Source organism: Heterodontus francisci, chromosome 11 (genome assembly GCF_036365525.1).
Source record: "Heterodontus francisci isolate sHetFra1 chromosome 11, sHetFra1.hap1, whole genome shotgun sequence".
Taxonomy (NCBI): domain Eukaryota; kingdom Metazoa; phylum Chordata; class Chondrichthyes; order Heterodontiformes; family Heterodontidae; genus Heterodontus; species Heterodontus francisci.
Window position 1 is genome coordinate 111513880 of NC_090381.1, and position 16021 is coordinate 111529900.

The 16021-nt window shown below is 46.0% G+C and overlaps 1 protein-coding gene across 5 annotated transcripts in view; it reads left to right on the top strand.

Annotated features, from left to right (window-relative positions):
* Positions 1 to 16021, top strand: part of LOC137375470 (5-hydroxytryptamine receptor 3A-like) — a 90808-nt gene that overhangs the window by 54343 nt on the left and 20444 nt on the right. The window contains exon 9 of one of the 5 annotated variants that reach the window (XM_068042764.1): positions 10764 to 11055. The exons of 3 other annotated variants lie outside the window; for them this stretch is intronic. In XM_068042764.1, the coding sequence (XP_067898865.1) occupies positions 10764 to 10801 (38 nt within the window). In that variant the 3' untranslated portion in view covers positions 10802 to 11055. Of the gene's footprint in view, positions 1 to 10763; positions 11056 to 16021 lie in introns of those variants that run through there. One more of the 5 variants, XM_068042766.1, reaches the window with a different exon arrangement.

The window sequence follows — 16021 nt, forward strand, 5'->3', positions numbered from 1 at the left end:
TTTTCCTCAACTAAGAATTCCCCCCCCACTGTGGTTGACAGGGCCCTCAACCGTGTCTGATCCATTTCCCACACTTCTACCCTCACCCCTTCCCCTCCCTCCCAGAACTCCGACAGGGTTTCCCTTGTCCTCACTTTCCACCCCACCTGCCTCCACAGCCAAAGGATCATCTTCTGCCATTTCTGCCACCTCCAGCATGATGCCACTACCAAACACATTTTCCCTTTCTCTCCCCTGTCAGCATTCCGAAGGGATTGTTCGCTCCGCAACACCCTGGTCCACTCCTTCATTACCCCTGACACCTTGTTCCCTTCCCAGGACACCTTCCTATGCAATCACAGGAGGTGTAACACCTGCCCTTTTACCTCCTCTCTCCTCACCATCCAAGGCCCCAAGCACTCCTTCCAGGTGAAACAGCAATTTACTTGCACTTTCTTCAATGTAGTATACTGTATTCGCTGCTCACAAGGAGGTCACCTCTACAATGGGGAGACCAAACGCAGACTGGGTGACCGCTTTGCAGAACACCTCTGCTCAGTCCAAAAACATGACCCTGAGCTTCCGGTTGCTTGTCATTTCAACACTCCCCCCTGCTTTTATGCTCACATTTCTGTCCTGGGCCTGCTGCAGTGTTCCAGTGAACATCAATGCGAGCTTGAGGAGCAGCACCTGATCTTTCAATGAGGCACTCTACAGCCTTGTGGACTCAACATTGAGTTCAACAATTTCAGACTAGAGTTTTTAAAAAAATATATTTTTTTATTATTTTATTTTCATTTTATTTAAACATTTGCCTGTTTTTTATGTGGTGCTTTTGGACAGAGCTGTTCATTACTCTGCCATTAACACTCTCTCTGCACTAATACTTTGTCTTTCACCACAAGCATTAACACACCCTTTGCCTTTGTCCTCTGACAGCTTTGTTGTTTAATCTGTCCTGCCCTCTGCCCTATCACACACCTTCCCTTTCTTTCTCTTCCCCACCAAATCCCGCCCCCCCTTCACTTGCTTAAAACCGAATTCTTTTCTAGCCTCTGCCAGTTCTGATGAAAGGTCACAGACCTGAAACGTTAACTCTGCTTCCACAGATGCTGCCAGACCTGCTGAGAATTTTCATCACTTTCTGTTTTTATTTCTAGTATCTCGTTATGTGTCTCGTTGGTCAGATTTGCTTTGATGACACTTCTGTGAGGTGCCTTGGGATGTTTTACTATGTTAAAGACCCTGTATGAATGCAATTTGTTGGTGCCTCTATTTGCCCTTTTAAAAACTACAATCTGGACAGCCTCTGTGAGTTTGATTTGCCTGGAATGAAGTAGCAAGCTCCCTTTCCCTTGTCAACAACTCCCTGTGGAAGGCACTGAGTTAACATGCCTGCTCCGCTGCTCCGTGAACCCAAGGGAGCAATTAGAATGAGATTAGAGGTGGCAATTGCTCTGATCTCTTTCAAGTCTCTATATGAATGAAAGTTGTTTTTGTTGTAGTTGCTGCACATTTGGTTCAGTCACCGTTCTATTAAGACCTATAAAGTGTACCATCCTGCTTGCTACGATTGGTGAGGCTGTCTATTCCTTGACCTTTAGTGTCAGATTCAGTCAAGGTTCTCTGTTTAAGCCGGTGCAAAGCAATAACACTCGCAACTGACTGTACGGCAAGATTTAACTCTTCAATACTCCTGTCACAAGCTGGAAATAATTACCAGAACTGAGAAATTATAACAATTAAGATTGATTGAACAGGCTGGGGTTCCTTTCTCTAGAAAAGAGAAGGCTCAGAGGTGCCCTGATAGAGGCTTTTAAGATAATGACAGGGTTTGACAGGGTAGATGTAGGGAAAATGTTTCCATTTGTGGGAGAGGCTAAACAAGAGGCCATAAATATAAAATACTCACGAATAAATCCAATAGGGAATTCAGGAGCAACTTGTTTACTATTGCTAAAAATAGAGACATTTTGTCGAAGCTTTTTGTCTTGCACTCATCAGGACAATTCACAAGAATACCAATGTAAGGGAAAGCAACAAATTTATACTGTATGATTAGATTAGATATACAGCACTGAAACAGGCCCTTCGGCCCACCGAGTCTGTGCCGACCATCAACCACCCATTTATACTAATCCTACACTAATCCCATATTCCTACCAAACATCCCCACCTGTCCCTATATTTCCCTACCACCTACCTATACTAGTGACAATTTTTAATGGCCAATTTACCTACCAACCTGCAAGTCTTTTGGCTTGTGGGAGGAAACCGGAGCACCCGGAGAAAACCCACACAGACACAGGGAGAACTTACAAACTCCACACAGGCAGTACCCGGAATCGAACCCGGGTTCCTGGAGCTGTGAGGCTGCGGTGCTAACCACTGTGCCACTGTGCCGCCCTGTATGAGAAGAGAGTGCTGGTTGGTTGACAAGTGGACTCTGATTGGTTTTGGCATTGCCATGGAGAATGCACCAGTTTATAGTGACTGTCAGTTAACTGCCAAGTTTTGCTTGAAATTTAAACCAGGAAGCTTGACTCTGATTGGTCAAGACATTGCCCTGTGAATTGTCCTGATGAGTGCAAGACGAAAAGCTTTGACAAAATATCTCTATTTTCAGCAATACTCAAGTTCTGTGCTACCAAATAACTATCTGGAAACTTCTTTATCAAGAGATTGGTTGGAATGTGAAATATGTATATGAAGAGCATGGCAGGAGGCTTGTGTGCATCATAAACAGCAACATAGAATAGTTGGGCCGAATGGCCTGTTTCTGGGCTGTAGACTCGATGGGTGTAATTTAATGGCCCCTGGGAGATGGGCCAGGATGGAGGGGGCGGGGGTCTGGGGTGGGTGCGGGCCCATAGAATTGCGATGGAAGGCAGTGGGGAGGAGGGCCCATCACCTTCCTGTTACACCGCAATTAAGTCGGGGGTGGAAAAGACTGAAGAAGATCTTCCCCCCTGCAAGCAAATTGAAGCCCTTAAATAGCCAATCACTAGCCACTTGAGGGCCTATTCCTGCCACCGTTGGAATTAACCCAGCAGCTGGGGGTCCTCCGCCATGTGGACTGGTTACCCAATAAAACAAGGTAGCCTCCTTGTGGGCTTGGGCCTTCTCCAGGGGAAATTTGTGGGACTATTGTGGGCCCCCGGTGTCAAAGACCACTCCTCCGCTAACCCCTCCCCTTCCCTCAAAAACCTCCCTCCCCCACCCTGCCACACTTATGTGGGGTCTGGGGCTGCATGGCTGCTCCTGGTCCCAGGACTGGTGTAATACATGGAGTGGCCACTGCTCCTGGTGGTGCTGCCAATGCCACTGAGCTGCCGGCCCTCTGATTGGCCGGTTGCTCTGGCAGGCAGGATCCTTGTCCTAAAAAGGATGGAACACAGCTCCAGACCCCCCACCAGCTCCATAAATTCAGCCCAATGTAACAATGCAACAATCAGGTATTTGTATTTGGTTTTCCCAATGCTGAAATGGAGGAAGTTATGACTCCTCCAGGACTGGATGTCTAACAATCAGTCTGACAGCACCGAGTCAGTGAGGGGTCAGGAAAGTCTGGACCCTAACGGCAAGTCTGCAGATGAGGTCACTGGAGGGCAGCAGCTAGATGAGGTAGTGGAGGGGGCCAAGAACAGATTCTTGGTGGACTCCGGACGTACCAGTGGAAGGGTGGGAAGAGAAACCATTGCTGGAGATGCTCAGCTATGATTGCACACCAAGTGGAGTGGAACCAAGTCCTGCTGAGCTGGTGATGGAGGAGAGGCGGAGGAGGAGAATGGGATGGTGGTATAATCTATCATGTCAATGGCTGCCGAGAGATTGAGGAGGGCAAGGAAAGATAATAAAAGATAAAAAGAAGGACTTGCATTTCTATAGTGTCTTTCATGACCTCAGGACATCCAAGGTACTTTACAGCCAATGAAGTACTTTTGAAATGTGATCACTGCTGTAATGTAGGAAGTGCAGCAGCCAATTTGCGCACAGCAAGCTCCCACAAACAGCAATGTGAAAATGACAGATAATCTGTTTTTCTCGTAGTGTTGGTTGAGAAATAAATATTGTCCAGAGGGCTGGGGAGAACTCACCTACTCTTATAAATAGTTCCGGGGGCGGGGGTGGCGGTGGGGGCGGCAGGGGGTCTTTTACATCCACCTGAGAAGGCAGAGGGAGCCTTGGTTTAAGGTCTCATCTGAAAGATGAGACCCCCGACAGGGTAGCACTCCTGCAGTACTGCAGTGGGGTGTACCGGCCTGGATTTCTTGCTTAAGACTCTTGAATGGAACTTGAACCCACAACTTTCTGACTCAACGAACTGAACGACAGCCGAGGATGCAATAATTCACCAGAGTCACAGTCACAAAGGATGTCATGTGGCTTTGGTTAGGGTTCTATGCAAGTGGGGAGGGGGGGGGGGGTGCGGTATCCTTTTTGTAGGGATTCAAACAGCGCATTGTGGTAAAGATGGACATGGGTTTTAAATGTCTGGAGAAGAAAGGGAGATTGGAGACAGGGTGTTCGTTTGCAAGGGTAGAGTGGTCAAAGGTGAGCTTTTTGAGCACAATGGTTTTTGAAAATACCTGAGGAGAAGGAACCATTTACACTACTCCTGCTCCTAATTCGTATGTTCCTATGAACAATGCATGGAGCCAAGGAATAGAAGTGGGGTTTTCATCAGTATAGAGAGAATGTGGTCAAGGGAGCAGGAAGTGGCTCTTATGGATGAGATAAGTCCAGAGAGAGAATGAAGGAAGATGGGAAACAATCTAAAGGGAGCTGTGGGTTCAGGGCTAGGGCAGGGGGAACCCTAGAAGAATTCTGGCTTGATAGGCAAGGGAAAGGGGGAGAAGCAGCAGAGGCAGTATAATGAATGGTCTCAACTTTAGTAGCAATGGAGCCTCTGAACTCCTCGTACTTTTTATTGGAGATGGGGGTGGAAGGGGCAGAGAGGTGGGGGATGACTGGTAGTGAAGAAAAGAAACTTTATCTTTGCTCGTTGCAATAATCTTGGATTAGGGGGTGATTTTGGCAGAGGAAAGCACAGCTTGGCATTGTTTGGTGTGGTCCAACCAGATCTGGTGCTGGACGGTGAACCAATTGTGTGCCAGACTTGAGGGATTGAAGAAGGGGAAATATACCAGGAAGAACAGTCGGGATGGGAGAGAGGAAAACTTTTACTGGAGAAAGGATATCAAAGGCAGAGGTGTGAGAGTGATTGAGCAAATCAATAGATACAGAAGTGTCCTGGCTCTGATCTACAATGAATCTATTTATTGCTCCCTCATCTCCTTTAAAACTGATTTTAATTATCAGCAATTGACTCTTGGCTCTGATATAAAATCATGTTCCATGCAAACTCATTCTATGACAATCGCTTGGTGCTAATTAAGGACATTAACTTAGATTTTATTTCACACACTAACCCTGTGCTGTGGGTTAATATTCTCTTTTTCTCTGCTAATGGCTCTCTCCTCTTCTGAGGGCATTGGCCCCGTGTTGGGGTGCAGTCCAATGGATACCGACTACCCTCTTCTAACTCCCCCACTCCTCAAGTGGCCATTCTTCAAGAGTGATCCTTGGTAATGAATGTTGGATTATTGCACATCCACAGGGGAAAAGAAAGCATTACTTTGAACTTACACCCTTTACATTTTCATGATGTCCCAAAGGAGTTTGTAACTACTGGTGCTGATGGAGGAGAGAGCTCTGAGGTTATAGATTGTGGTGGTATTCAGTCCTGCAGCTGCTGATGACCCACAGTGCCTCATGAATGTATAGTGTTGGACTGGAAGATCTGCCCTTATTCTGTCATAGGAACAAAGGAACAGAAGGAGGCCATTCAGCCCCTCGAGCCTGTTCCACCATTCAATGGCTGATTTGTGACCAAACTCCATATACCTGCCTTTGCCCCATATCCCTTAATATCTTTGGGTAACAAAAATCTATTAATATCAGATTTAAAATTAACAATTAATCCAGCATCAATTGCCATTTGAGGAAGAGAGTTCCAAACGTCTACAATAATAACAACAACTTGTATTTATACAGCTCCTTTAACATAAGAAAACATCCCAAGGTGCTTTACAGGGATATTTAAAATGAAAACTAGTCACATGAGGAGATATTAGGGCAGATGACCAAAAGCTTGGTCAGACAGTTAGGCTTTAAGGACTGTCTTAAAGCAGAAAAGCAAGGTAGAGTGGTGGAGTGGCTTAGGGATGGAATTCCAGAACTTAGGGTCCAGACAGCTGAAGGCACAGCCCTCAATGGTGGAGTGAATAAAATCAGGGATGCTCAAGATCCCAGATTTAGAGGGAGCGCAGAGATGGCGAAGGGTTGTGGTGCTGGAGGTGATTACAGAGATCGGGAGGGGAAAAGCCAGGAGGGATTTGAAAACAAGGATGAGAATTTTAACCGAGAGCCAGTGTAGGTCGGTGAGCACAGGGGCGATAGGTGAATGGGATTTGGTGCGATTTAGGAGATGGGCAGCAGAATTTTGGATGACCTCAAGTTTGTAAACGTGTTTTCTAATTTCACTCACTTAGTTCTACTTAGCACAGTTGCAGTACCACACAACATGGTAAGAATATCCTGGCAGTGTGGGGATGAGACCTTGTCTTCATGAGGGCCGTGAGGAGGTCATTCTTACCAGTGCTATCATGGACAGACACGTCAGCGACAGGTACATTGATAAAAAGGTATGGTAAAGTGGGTAACACCCTTATATTGGTTACCTCACCACCTGATGCAATCCCAGTTTGATAGTTATGTCCTTCTAGCACTCGACCAATAGTGGTGCTACCAAGCCGCTCTTGCTGGTGGACATTGACGTCCCCCACCCAGAGTACATTCTGTGTCCTTATCTCCCTCAGAGCATTCTCCAAGTGGTGTTCAACCTGGAGGAGTACTGATTGTCAGTCAGGATAGAGGGTGGGTGTATGGTAGGTGGTGATCAGTTGGAGGTTTCCTCGCCCATGGTTGACCTAAACCTATGAGACCTCATGGGTTTCAAAGTCATTGTGGAGGACTCCCAGTGTGATTCAACCCAACTTCTATCATTGTGCTCCCACCTGCGGTGGGTCTATCCTGCTATGTTTTGTGGGGAGATTGGAGAAACTGGGATTGTTCCCCATGGAGCAGAGAAATGTAAATGGAGACCTAGCAGAGGCATTCAACCTACTCTGATGAAACTACTGGCACTACAGAGATGAACTTTGCAGCCTATGATTCCATGATGAACTGAAATTGTGGTTAAAAGGGTTAAATTAATGTCTTGTAATGAACTGCATGATCATCAATATTAAGAGCATAGTTATTTGATGGAGGACCCTGACTGTAGGAATCAATCACTTTGATACTGGCACTGCATGAATTTTAGAGAGTAGCATAGAGGTGGGATCTGCCCATGGTGAGTCACTGCACATGAGTGGGCTGCAGCTGAGGAGAAAGGATAGTGTGTGTGCCAGCTCCCTGGAGTGTGAGAACATAAGAACATAAGAACTAAGAGCAGGAGTAAGCAATTCAGCCCCTCAAGTCTGGTCCACCATTCAATACGAACATGGCTGATCTCAGCTTGGCCTCAACTCCACTTTCCCTAACTGAGGTCGAACATGAGTTCTGCTGCAGGGGACTTAGATGAGGACTTCAAAGAGGTGGCGTACAGAAAAACGATGAATGGACGTGCACACAGAAATGCTTGGTGCACTGCAGGCCTGCCAGAGAGCTTGCTGTCACTGTCAAGGAGCGTGGAGGAGTTCGGCTCCCACTTGGCACAGGGCTTTGCACAGAGCCTGGAGCCCATCCTTTCCAGTGTGGAAGTGGTGGTCAACTCCATGAGGACACTTGCGGACCCAACCATCGTGCAGCATCTGATGGCTGATGTCTCGGCTTCCATTGCAACATAGGCAGAATCCACCCAATGTCTGAGAGCTGCAGTGGAAGCTCAGACTGAGGTCATGCAGTCTCTGCTAGTTACCATGCAAACCCAGCTTGGTGCATCACAGGCTTAGACTGTGGCCATCACAGTTGTGGTTACCAGTGCTCATAGGGGCTTTCAGGCTCTCACAGTAGTCCAACAATCTGTTCTCCAACAGATTCTAGGATTGCTGAGGTGCCACCTTCTAGGCCCAGTGCTGCTTGAGGACATCCTGAAAGGCCATTTACAGTCTTCCCCTGTGAAAGTCAACAGCATTTCACCAGCGATGCTCCAGCTACTGGGGTAGCAGTGTGTAGGAGCACAGGAACTGTTAAAGGCATCTGGAAGACAGGCACTGAGGGAATGCACAAGGATGATGGCATCCAATGGGTGTATTGAATATTCCATTGGATAAAGTTGGAATGGAATGGTTAATTGTGGTGGCTTTTATTTCAGGATTGTGGCCAAGAGGGCACTGTGATGGTCAGTAGAGACAGATGGTAAGGTGTGGAACTGTTGAACTATGGGGATCTGGGGTTTTATTCAGAGTCAAATGATGTGCTCGTGGACTAATTGTACAGTTCTTTCAAAGAGCCGACACAGGAATGATGGGCTGAATGGCCTCCTTCTGCTCTGTATGCTTGTATGATTCGATGAAGGGTAGGACTAACAGGCCCAGGGAACCCTGGATGTCAAGGGATATAGAGCATTGGATCAGGGAAAAAAAGGAGGCTTATGGCAGATCCCAAGTACTGAAAACAGCGGAGACCCTAGAGGAGTATAGAAAGTGTAGGGTGGCACTTAAAAAAGTAATTAGGAGAGCGAAGAGGGGACATGAAAAAACACTGGCGGGCAATATAAAGGAAAATCCCAAGGCTTTTTATGAGTACATTAAGGATAAGAGGATAACCAGGGAAAGAGTAGGGCCCGTTAGGATCCAACGTGGCAATCTTTGTGTGGAGCCGGAGGACATAGGTGAGGTTTTAAATTATTACTTTTCATCTGTGTTCACTATGGAGAAGGATGATGTAGGTGTAGAGATTAGGGAGGGGGATTGTGATATACTTGAACATATTAGCATTGAAAGGGAGGAAATATTAGCTGTTTTAGCGGGCTTAAAAGTGGATAAATCCTCAGGCCCAGATGAAATGTATCCCAGGCTGTTATGTGAAGCAAGAGAGGAGATAGCAGGGGCTTTGATACAAATTTTCAAATCCTCTCTGGCCACTGGAGAGGTACCAGAGGACTGGAAGACAGCGAATGTGGTACCATTATTCAAGAAGGGTAGTAGGGATAAACCAGGTAATTAGAGGCCGGTGAGTCTAATATCAGTGGTTGGGAAAATATTGAAAACAATTCTGAGGGACAGGATTAATCTCCACTTGGAGAGGCAGGGATTAATCAGGGATAGTCAGCATGGCTTTGTTAGGGGGAGATCGCGTCTAACAAACTTGATTGAATTTTTTGAGGAGGTGACTATATGTGTCGATGAGGGTAAAACAGTTGATGAAGTATACATGTACTTCAGTAAGGCTTTTGATAAGGTCCCACATGGGAGTTTGTTTACATCCCACATGGGATCCAGGGCAATTTGGCAAATTGGATCCAAAATTGGCTTCGTGGCGGGAGGCAGAGGGTGATGGTCGAGGGCAGTTTTTGCAATTGGAAGCCTGTGACCAGTGGTGTACCGCAGGGATCGGTGCTGGGACCCTTGCTGTTTGGTGTGTACATTAGTGATTTAGACGTGAATATAGCAGGTATGATCAGTAAGTTCGCAGATGACATGAAAATTGGTGGTGTCGTAAATAGTGACGAGGAAAACCTTAGATTACAGGACGATATAGATGGGCTAGTAAGATGGGTGGAGCAGTGGCAAATGGAATTTAAACCTGAAAAGTGTGAGGTAATGCAATTTGGGAGGGCTAACAAGGCAAAGGAATACACAATGGATGGTAGGACCCTAGGAAGTACAGAGGGTCAGAGGGACCTTGGTGTACTTGTCCATAGATCACTGAAGGCAGCAGCACAAGTAGACAAGGTGGTTAGGAAGGCATATGGGATACTTGCCTTTATTAACCGAGGCATAGAGTATAAGAGCAGGGAGGTTATGAAGGAGCTGTATAAAATGCTAGTTAGGCCACAGCTGGAGTACTGTGTCCAGTTCTGGTCACCACACTATAGGAAGGATGTGATTGCACTGTAGAGGGTGCAGAGGAGATTCACCAGGATGCTGCCTGGGCTGGAGCTTTTCAGCTATGAAGAGAGACTGAAAAGGCTAGGGTTGTTTTCCTTGGAGAAGAGAAGGCTGAGGGAGGACATGATTGAGGTGTACAAGATTATCAGGGGGAATGATAGGTTAGATAGAAGGAAACTTTTTCCCTTAGCAGAGGGGTCAAGAACCAGGGGGCATAGATTTAGGGTAAGGGGCAGGAGGTTTAGGGGAAATTTGAGGAAACATTTTTTGCACCCAGAGGACGGTTGGAATCTGGAACGCTCTGCCTGAAGAGGTGATGAAGGCAGGAACCCTCACAACATTTAAGAAGTATTTAGATGAGCACTTGAAACGCCATAGCATACAGGGCTACGGGCCAAGTGCAGGAATATGGGATTAGAATAGTTTGGTGCTGAATGGCTGGCAAAGACACAATGGGCCGAAGGGCCTGTTTCTGTGCTGTATAACTTTATGACTCTATGAATAGAACTGTAATTTCTATGATTCTGCGACTCTGCATCCCTTAGCAAGACAGAACACCTGTTGTCTGCACACACTCCTCAATTAAGACTTTAATGAAGGAAAATGTGACCAATACTGTTATTTTGCAATTGGTGCTCACTTAGAATATGCCCACCTCCATTTCAGCAGGTGCTTCCAAAGTGGTCAGTGGAAGTGATGGTTGAAGAAACAGCCGTGTAAATGAATGGGAATCTGAAGGAATGCAACAATATCCCATTTTCTGAATCCCGCCTGGAAAATCTTGTAAATCTGCAGGAAATTCACATCTCATGAGTAGGTGTAGAAATTGTACCACCCACATATACCATAGCATTGGGAAGTCTACAATATACTTAATTTATAAGTCTTCCATCATTTAATTGTGTAAAAGATATGCCCTAATAAGTGTATTTTAATCTTATAATTCTATCTTTGTCACATCTGGACTACAGTTTTTCTGTAATTATAGTATGTGTATATAAATCGAACTCTTAGCTTTAGCCTGAATGTAAAGTTCTGGTAGTGTTTTTTCAGAGAAGGCAAGAGAATGTTTTGGCATCCCAGACAACATCCAGAGATTGATTCCAGGGTAATTATTGGTTCCTCGGCATACTATCCCACTCATGGCATGCATACAGATACAGATTTTGGTTTATCTGTTTGTGGGATCCACCTCTTCTCTGGGACAAATGTGTTGGGGGAGGGGGGAAAGTAAAAACCACAGTGGGGGAGTAGCAGGAGTGTTTCTAGCTAACGCTCAATGCTCTATTTTACAATTCTGATCAGAGACCCGCCTTTTGTCTGACTATCACTTGTGTTGGCTGGGGCTGTCACTGTATGGATTGAAATACCATCAGACCCACACTGTCTGTGAATTTTTTTTTCCTTATTTAGTAAAGTTTTTTTTCTCTCTAAGTGACTATGACAACACCTAGTCCTCTGTGGATTGGCTGGCAGGTCTGAGCCTCACGGTAACCATGGCAACCTAGAGCTTGTCCCACATTCCGAGATGCCTCCAACCCAATAGGTTTTACATCGAACACAACACTTGCCTTTAATCTGACTGAATGGCTCCAGAAACCCAGAGCTCATTTGGCTGCAAACCTTTTCAGCTGTTTGCTAATGATTATTAAGGGCTGGCTGAAACTTGCCAAGGACCGCAAGAATCCAATAGAAATACTCAGCACAAGGAAAGTACGAGCTTCCCCAGGCAATTGAGGGTTTATTTTGGATCAGCCGATCTCCTCTGGCATTATTTCCACGGTCTGCGAGGATACCAGAGCGGGAAAAAAAACTATTCTGTATACAAACAAGCAGAGACAGAGGTAGTGTTTCAGGAAAAGTATCATGCAGTGTCAACACACAGCACAGCCAACACACAGAGAGGAGGGTCATTCAGCAATAAATATCCTCCCACTGGAGAATGGGAACAGGTCTCTTTATTTACTCACACAGTTTACTCTCCTTTCCCTCCCCTCTTCTTCTGACGGCATTGACTGAACTACCACTATATTTGTAAGGTATTTGACTCTTGTGTGGAGTACAGTTCCACGGATGTCACTTGCTCACTGGATGTCGGCTGTATCTGAGTGGATAGCACACTTGGCTCTGAGTCAGTCGGTTGTGGGTTCACGATTCACTCCAGAGGCTTGACCCCATGATCTATGCAGTATCGAGGAAATGCTGCATTGTCAGAGGTGCTGCCTTTCAGATGCGATGTTAATCTAAGGCTCCACCTGCCCTCTCAAAAGCACGAGTCACACATGGCACTATTTTGAAGTGGGGGGGGGGGGAGTTCTCCCCGGTGTCCTGGGTTAATATTTATCCCTCAATCAATGTCACTGTAATAGATTATCCACTTATTATCTCATTGTTGCCTGTGGGAATTTGTGTGCAAATTGGCTCCGTGTTTCCTACAGTACAACAGGCAGTACATTTCAAAAGTACTTCATTGGGACGTCCTGAGTTGGTGAAAGGGTGCTATAGAAATACAAGTCTTTCTTTCTGGATGTGGCTCTCAATCAAACCAATTACTTTGAAAGTCAAGCACATGGGATGTTTGTATGGAATGCGTTGATCCAGCAGAGAAACAACACATATATGATGAGGCTATTGGCTTCCTTCTGTGATGTAACCTTCCAATGTTTTGTGTTCCTCTGATCTCTGAGACAATCCCTCATCCTACAGCAGTGGAAGCAACCCATCCACACACACCAATGCTTTATATCAGCCATTCCTGGGTGAGTATTCCCTGCAAACCTCTAGAAACAACCAGCAGAAACCAATACTTACCCTTTTTATGTTGCCTCCAGTATTTAGGGTTGGGAAAGAACACCTTACGTAAGCAGAACCTAATGCAAACTGGGACTCTGCGTATCATAGAATAATACAGCCCAGAAAGAGACCATTCGGCCCTTCGTACCTGTGCAGGCTCACTCTGAAAGAGCTACCAATTAGCCAAACCCTTTTCCCACAGACCTGCAATTTTTCATTTTTAAGTATTTATCCAAATCCTTTTTGAAAGTTGCTGCTGAATCTGCTTCCTCTGCCCTTTTGCGCAGCGCATTCCAGATCGCAACAACTCTGCGTAAAAAAATTCTCCTCATCACTCCTCTGCATCCTAGATAATTTCCCAGCACTCCATTGGACTCATGGATGACTTGCGTCAGGTGTGATCCCTCTTCAACCTGCAGAGTAATCTTTAGTGTTGCTGTGAAGTTTCTTTGCAGCGATGGCATGAGTGGTTCAGCAGCACCAGGACGGGAAAACCATCTTAAATTGTAAAAGATTCTTCCCCAGTTGAATGTCCCAATCGAGGTTAAAGTTAAAGATAAGATTTTTCAAAAGTCAGCCATGTTGTTACCTCCTAAGGGATTCCCCACCAGCTCAAGGCAGGTGTTGAAGGTGCCTTGGGGAATAGGATATCCCAATTTGAGAGGAACTTCACAATATTTAACTCCAAGCTCCATCAATGGAGTATGAATGTGTCATAAGATTCAAAATAGGACAAAGCGCACACAGGAGCCTTCTTGATAGGGGCATCCCCCAGGGACCAATGCTGTAGCCAAGAATTTTAATAAGGAAATAAAAGAAAGAATTTGCATTTATATGGTGCCTTTCACAACCTCAGGAAGTCCCAAAGTCAATTAATTACTTTTGAAGTCTCGTCATTGTTGGAAGCGGCAGCTAATTTGCACACAGCAAGCTCCCACAAACAGCGATGCGATGATGATTCGATAATATGCTTCTAGTGATGCTGGTTAAGGGATAAACATTGTCCAGGATGCTGGAGGGAACACCCTGCTCTTTTTCACAACAGAATCAGTGAATGATACCGCACAGTTCAGCTCATTGTGCCTGTGCTGGCTCTTTGGTAGAGCTATCCAATTAGAGCCACTCCCCCCTGCTCTTTCCCCAGAGCCCTGCAAGTCTTTTTCCTTCAGCTATTTATTCAATTCCCAAGGGATCGTTTAGGTCCAGCGGGGAGGACAGACAGGGTCTCGGTTTAATGTCTCATCCAAAAAACAGCACCTGCGGCAGTGTAGTGCTCCCGCAGTACTGCGCTGGGAGTGCCAGCCTGGAATATGGGGCTTAAGTCTCTAGAGTGAGATTTGAACCCATGACCTTCTGTCGCAGAGACTGAGCCACGACTCAGACAATCAGCACACGATCTTTAGTTACTTGGTGAAAAGTCCCAGCAAGCGCTTCCACTTGGAGATTTGGTCGAAAATCAGTTTGCTTCCCAGTCATTAAGCAAACACTGTTACTGAGTATTTATTCATAACTTCATTAAAAACTTCAGAATGGGGAATGAACGGAAGCTTTATTTGGACAGTGTAATTCTGAGAGTAATCTTTGGGATCCTTTACTCTTTGCCCTGTCATTAAATTGAATGAGAGTTTTCTTTCTGGCATTTGGGGCTGTTTCATATGATTGCAGACTGACCACCTGCTGATCTGGCCAATTATTTAAAAAAGATTCTGCTGACGGTACGTGGTGTTTTGCTGAGCAACGCAGTTCTGGAAAGGTCCCAGGTTCAATCTCTAGGTTGTGTGGCATTGAGGGGAAAGTATCAGTCAGGGGCAATTCAATGAGGCCTGATGGAGCGAGCATGTGTGTGGATACAAGGTGAGGACAGGGCTGTGATATCCCACTCACTGTCCAGCTTTAAATCTAAAATTCTTTGGTGATAGGCATTGTGGGCAAGGCCGGCATTTATTGTGAGCTGCCTCCTTTGCACAGTCCTGCAGTACATGTTTGAGACAAATGACAGACTTGCTAGATCACTTCACACCTTAGTGTGAAGCTTGAGGCACATATAAGCCAAACTGGGTAAGGATGGCAGATTTCCTTCTCTATAGGATGTTAGTGAATCCATATTTTACTAGTCTCACAGCTTCATGATACCAACTTTTCAATGGCAGATTTTGAATTTCTCCAACTACCATGGTGGGATTTTAACTCATGCTCCACTGGATTAGTTAGACTGGTTTTATTGGATTTCTAGCCCAGAAACCTAACCCCTACTCTACCTAACCAACTGCTCACCATCTTCCTTAACTCACCTACTCACCACATCCATGAATACCAACTCACCATATCTCTCAATCCTTTTTCTTTCTTTGGGCCTCCTTATCTCGAGAGACAATGGGTAAGCGCCTGGAGGTGGTCAGTGGTGTGTGGAGCAATGCCTGGAGTGGCTATAAAGGCCAATTCTAGAGTGACAGACTCTTCCACAGGCGCTGCAGATAAAATTGGTTGTCGGGGTTGTTACACAGTTGGCTCTCCCCTTGCGCTTCTGTCTTTTTTCCTGCCAACTGCTAAGTCTCTTCGACTCGCCACACTTTAGCCCCGCCTTTATGGCTGCACGCCAGCTCTGGCGAACGCTGGCAACTGACTCCCACGTCTTGTGATCAATGTCACAGGACTTCATGTCGCGTTTGCAGACGTCTTTAAAGTGGAGACATGGACGGCCGGTGGGTCTGATACCAGTGGCGAGCTCGCTGTACAATGTGTCTTTGGGGATCCTGCCATCTTCCATGCGGCTCACATGGCCAAGCCATCTCAGGTGCCGCTGACTTAGTAGTGTGTATAAGTTGGGGATGTTGGCCGCCTTGAGGACTTCTGTGTTGGAGATACGGTCCTGCCACCTGATGCCAAGTATTCTCTGGAGGCAGCAAAGATGGAATGAATTGAGACATCGCTCTTGGCTGACATACGTTGTCCAGGCCTCGCTGCCATAGAGCAAGGTACTGAGGACACAGGCTTGATACACTCGGACTTTTGTGTTCTGTGTCAGTGCGCCATTTTCCCACACTTTCTTGGCCAGTCTGGACATAGCAGTGGAAGCCTTTCCCATGCGCTTGTTGATTTCTGCATCTAGAGACAGGTTACTGGTGATAGCT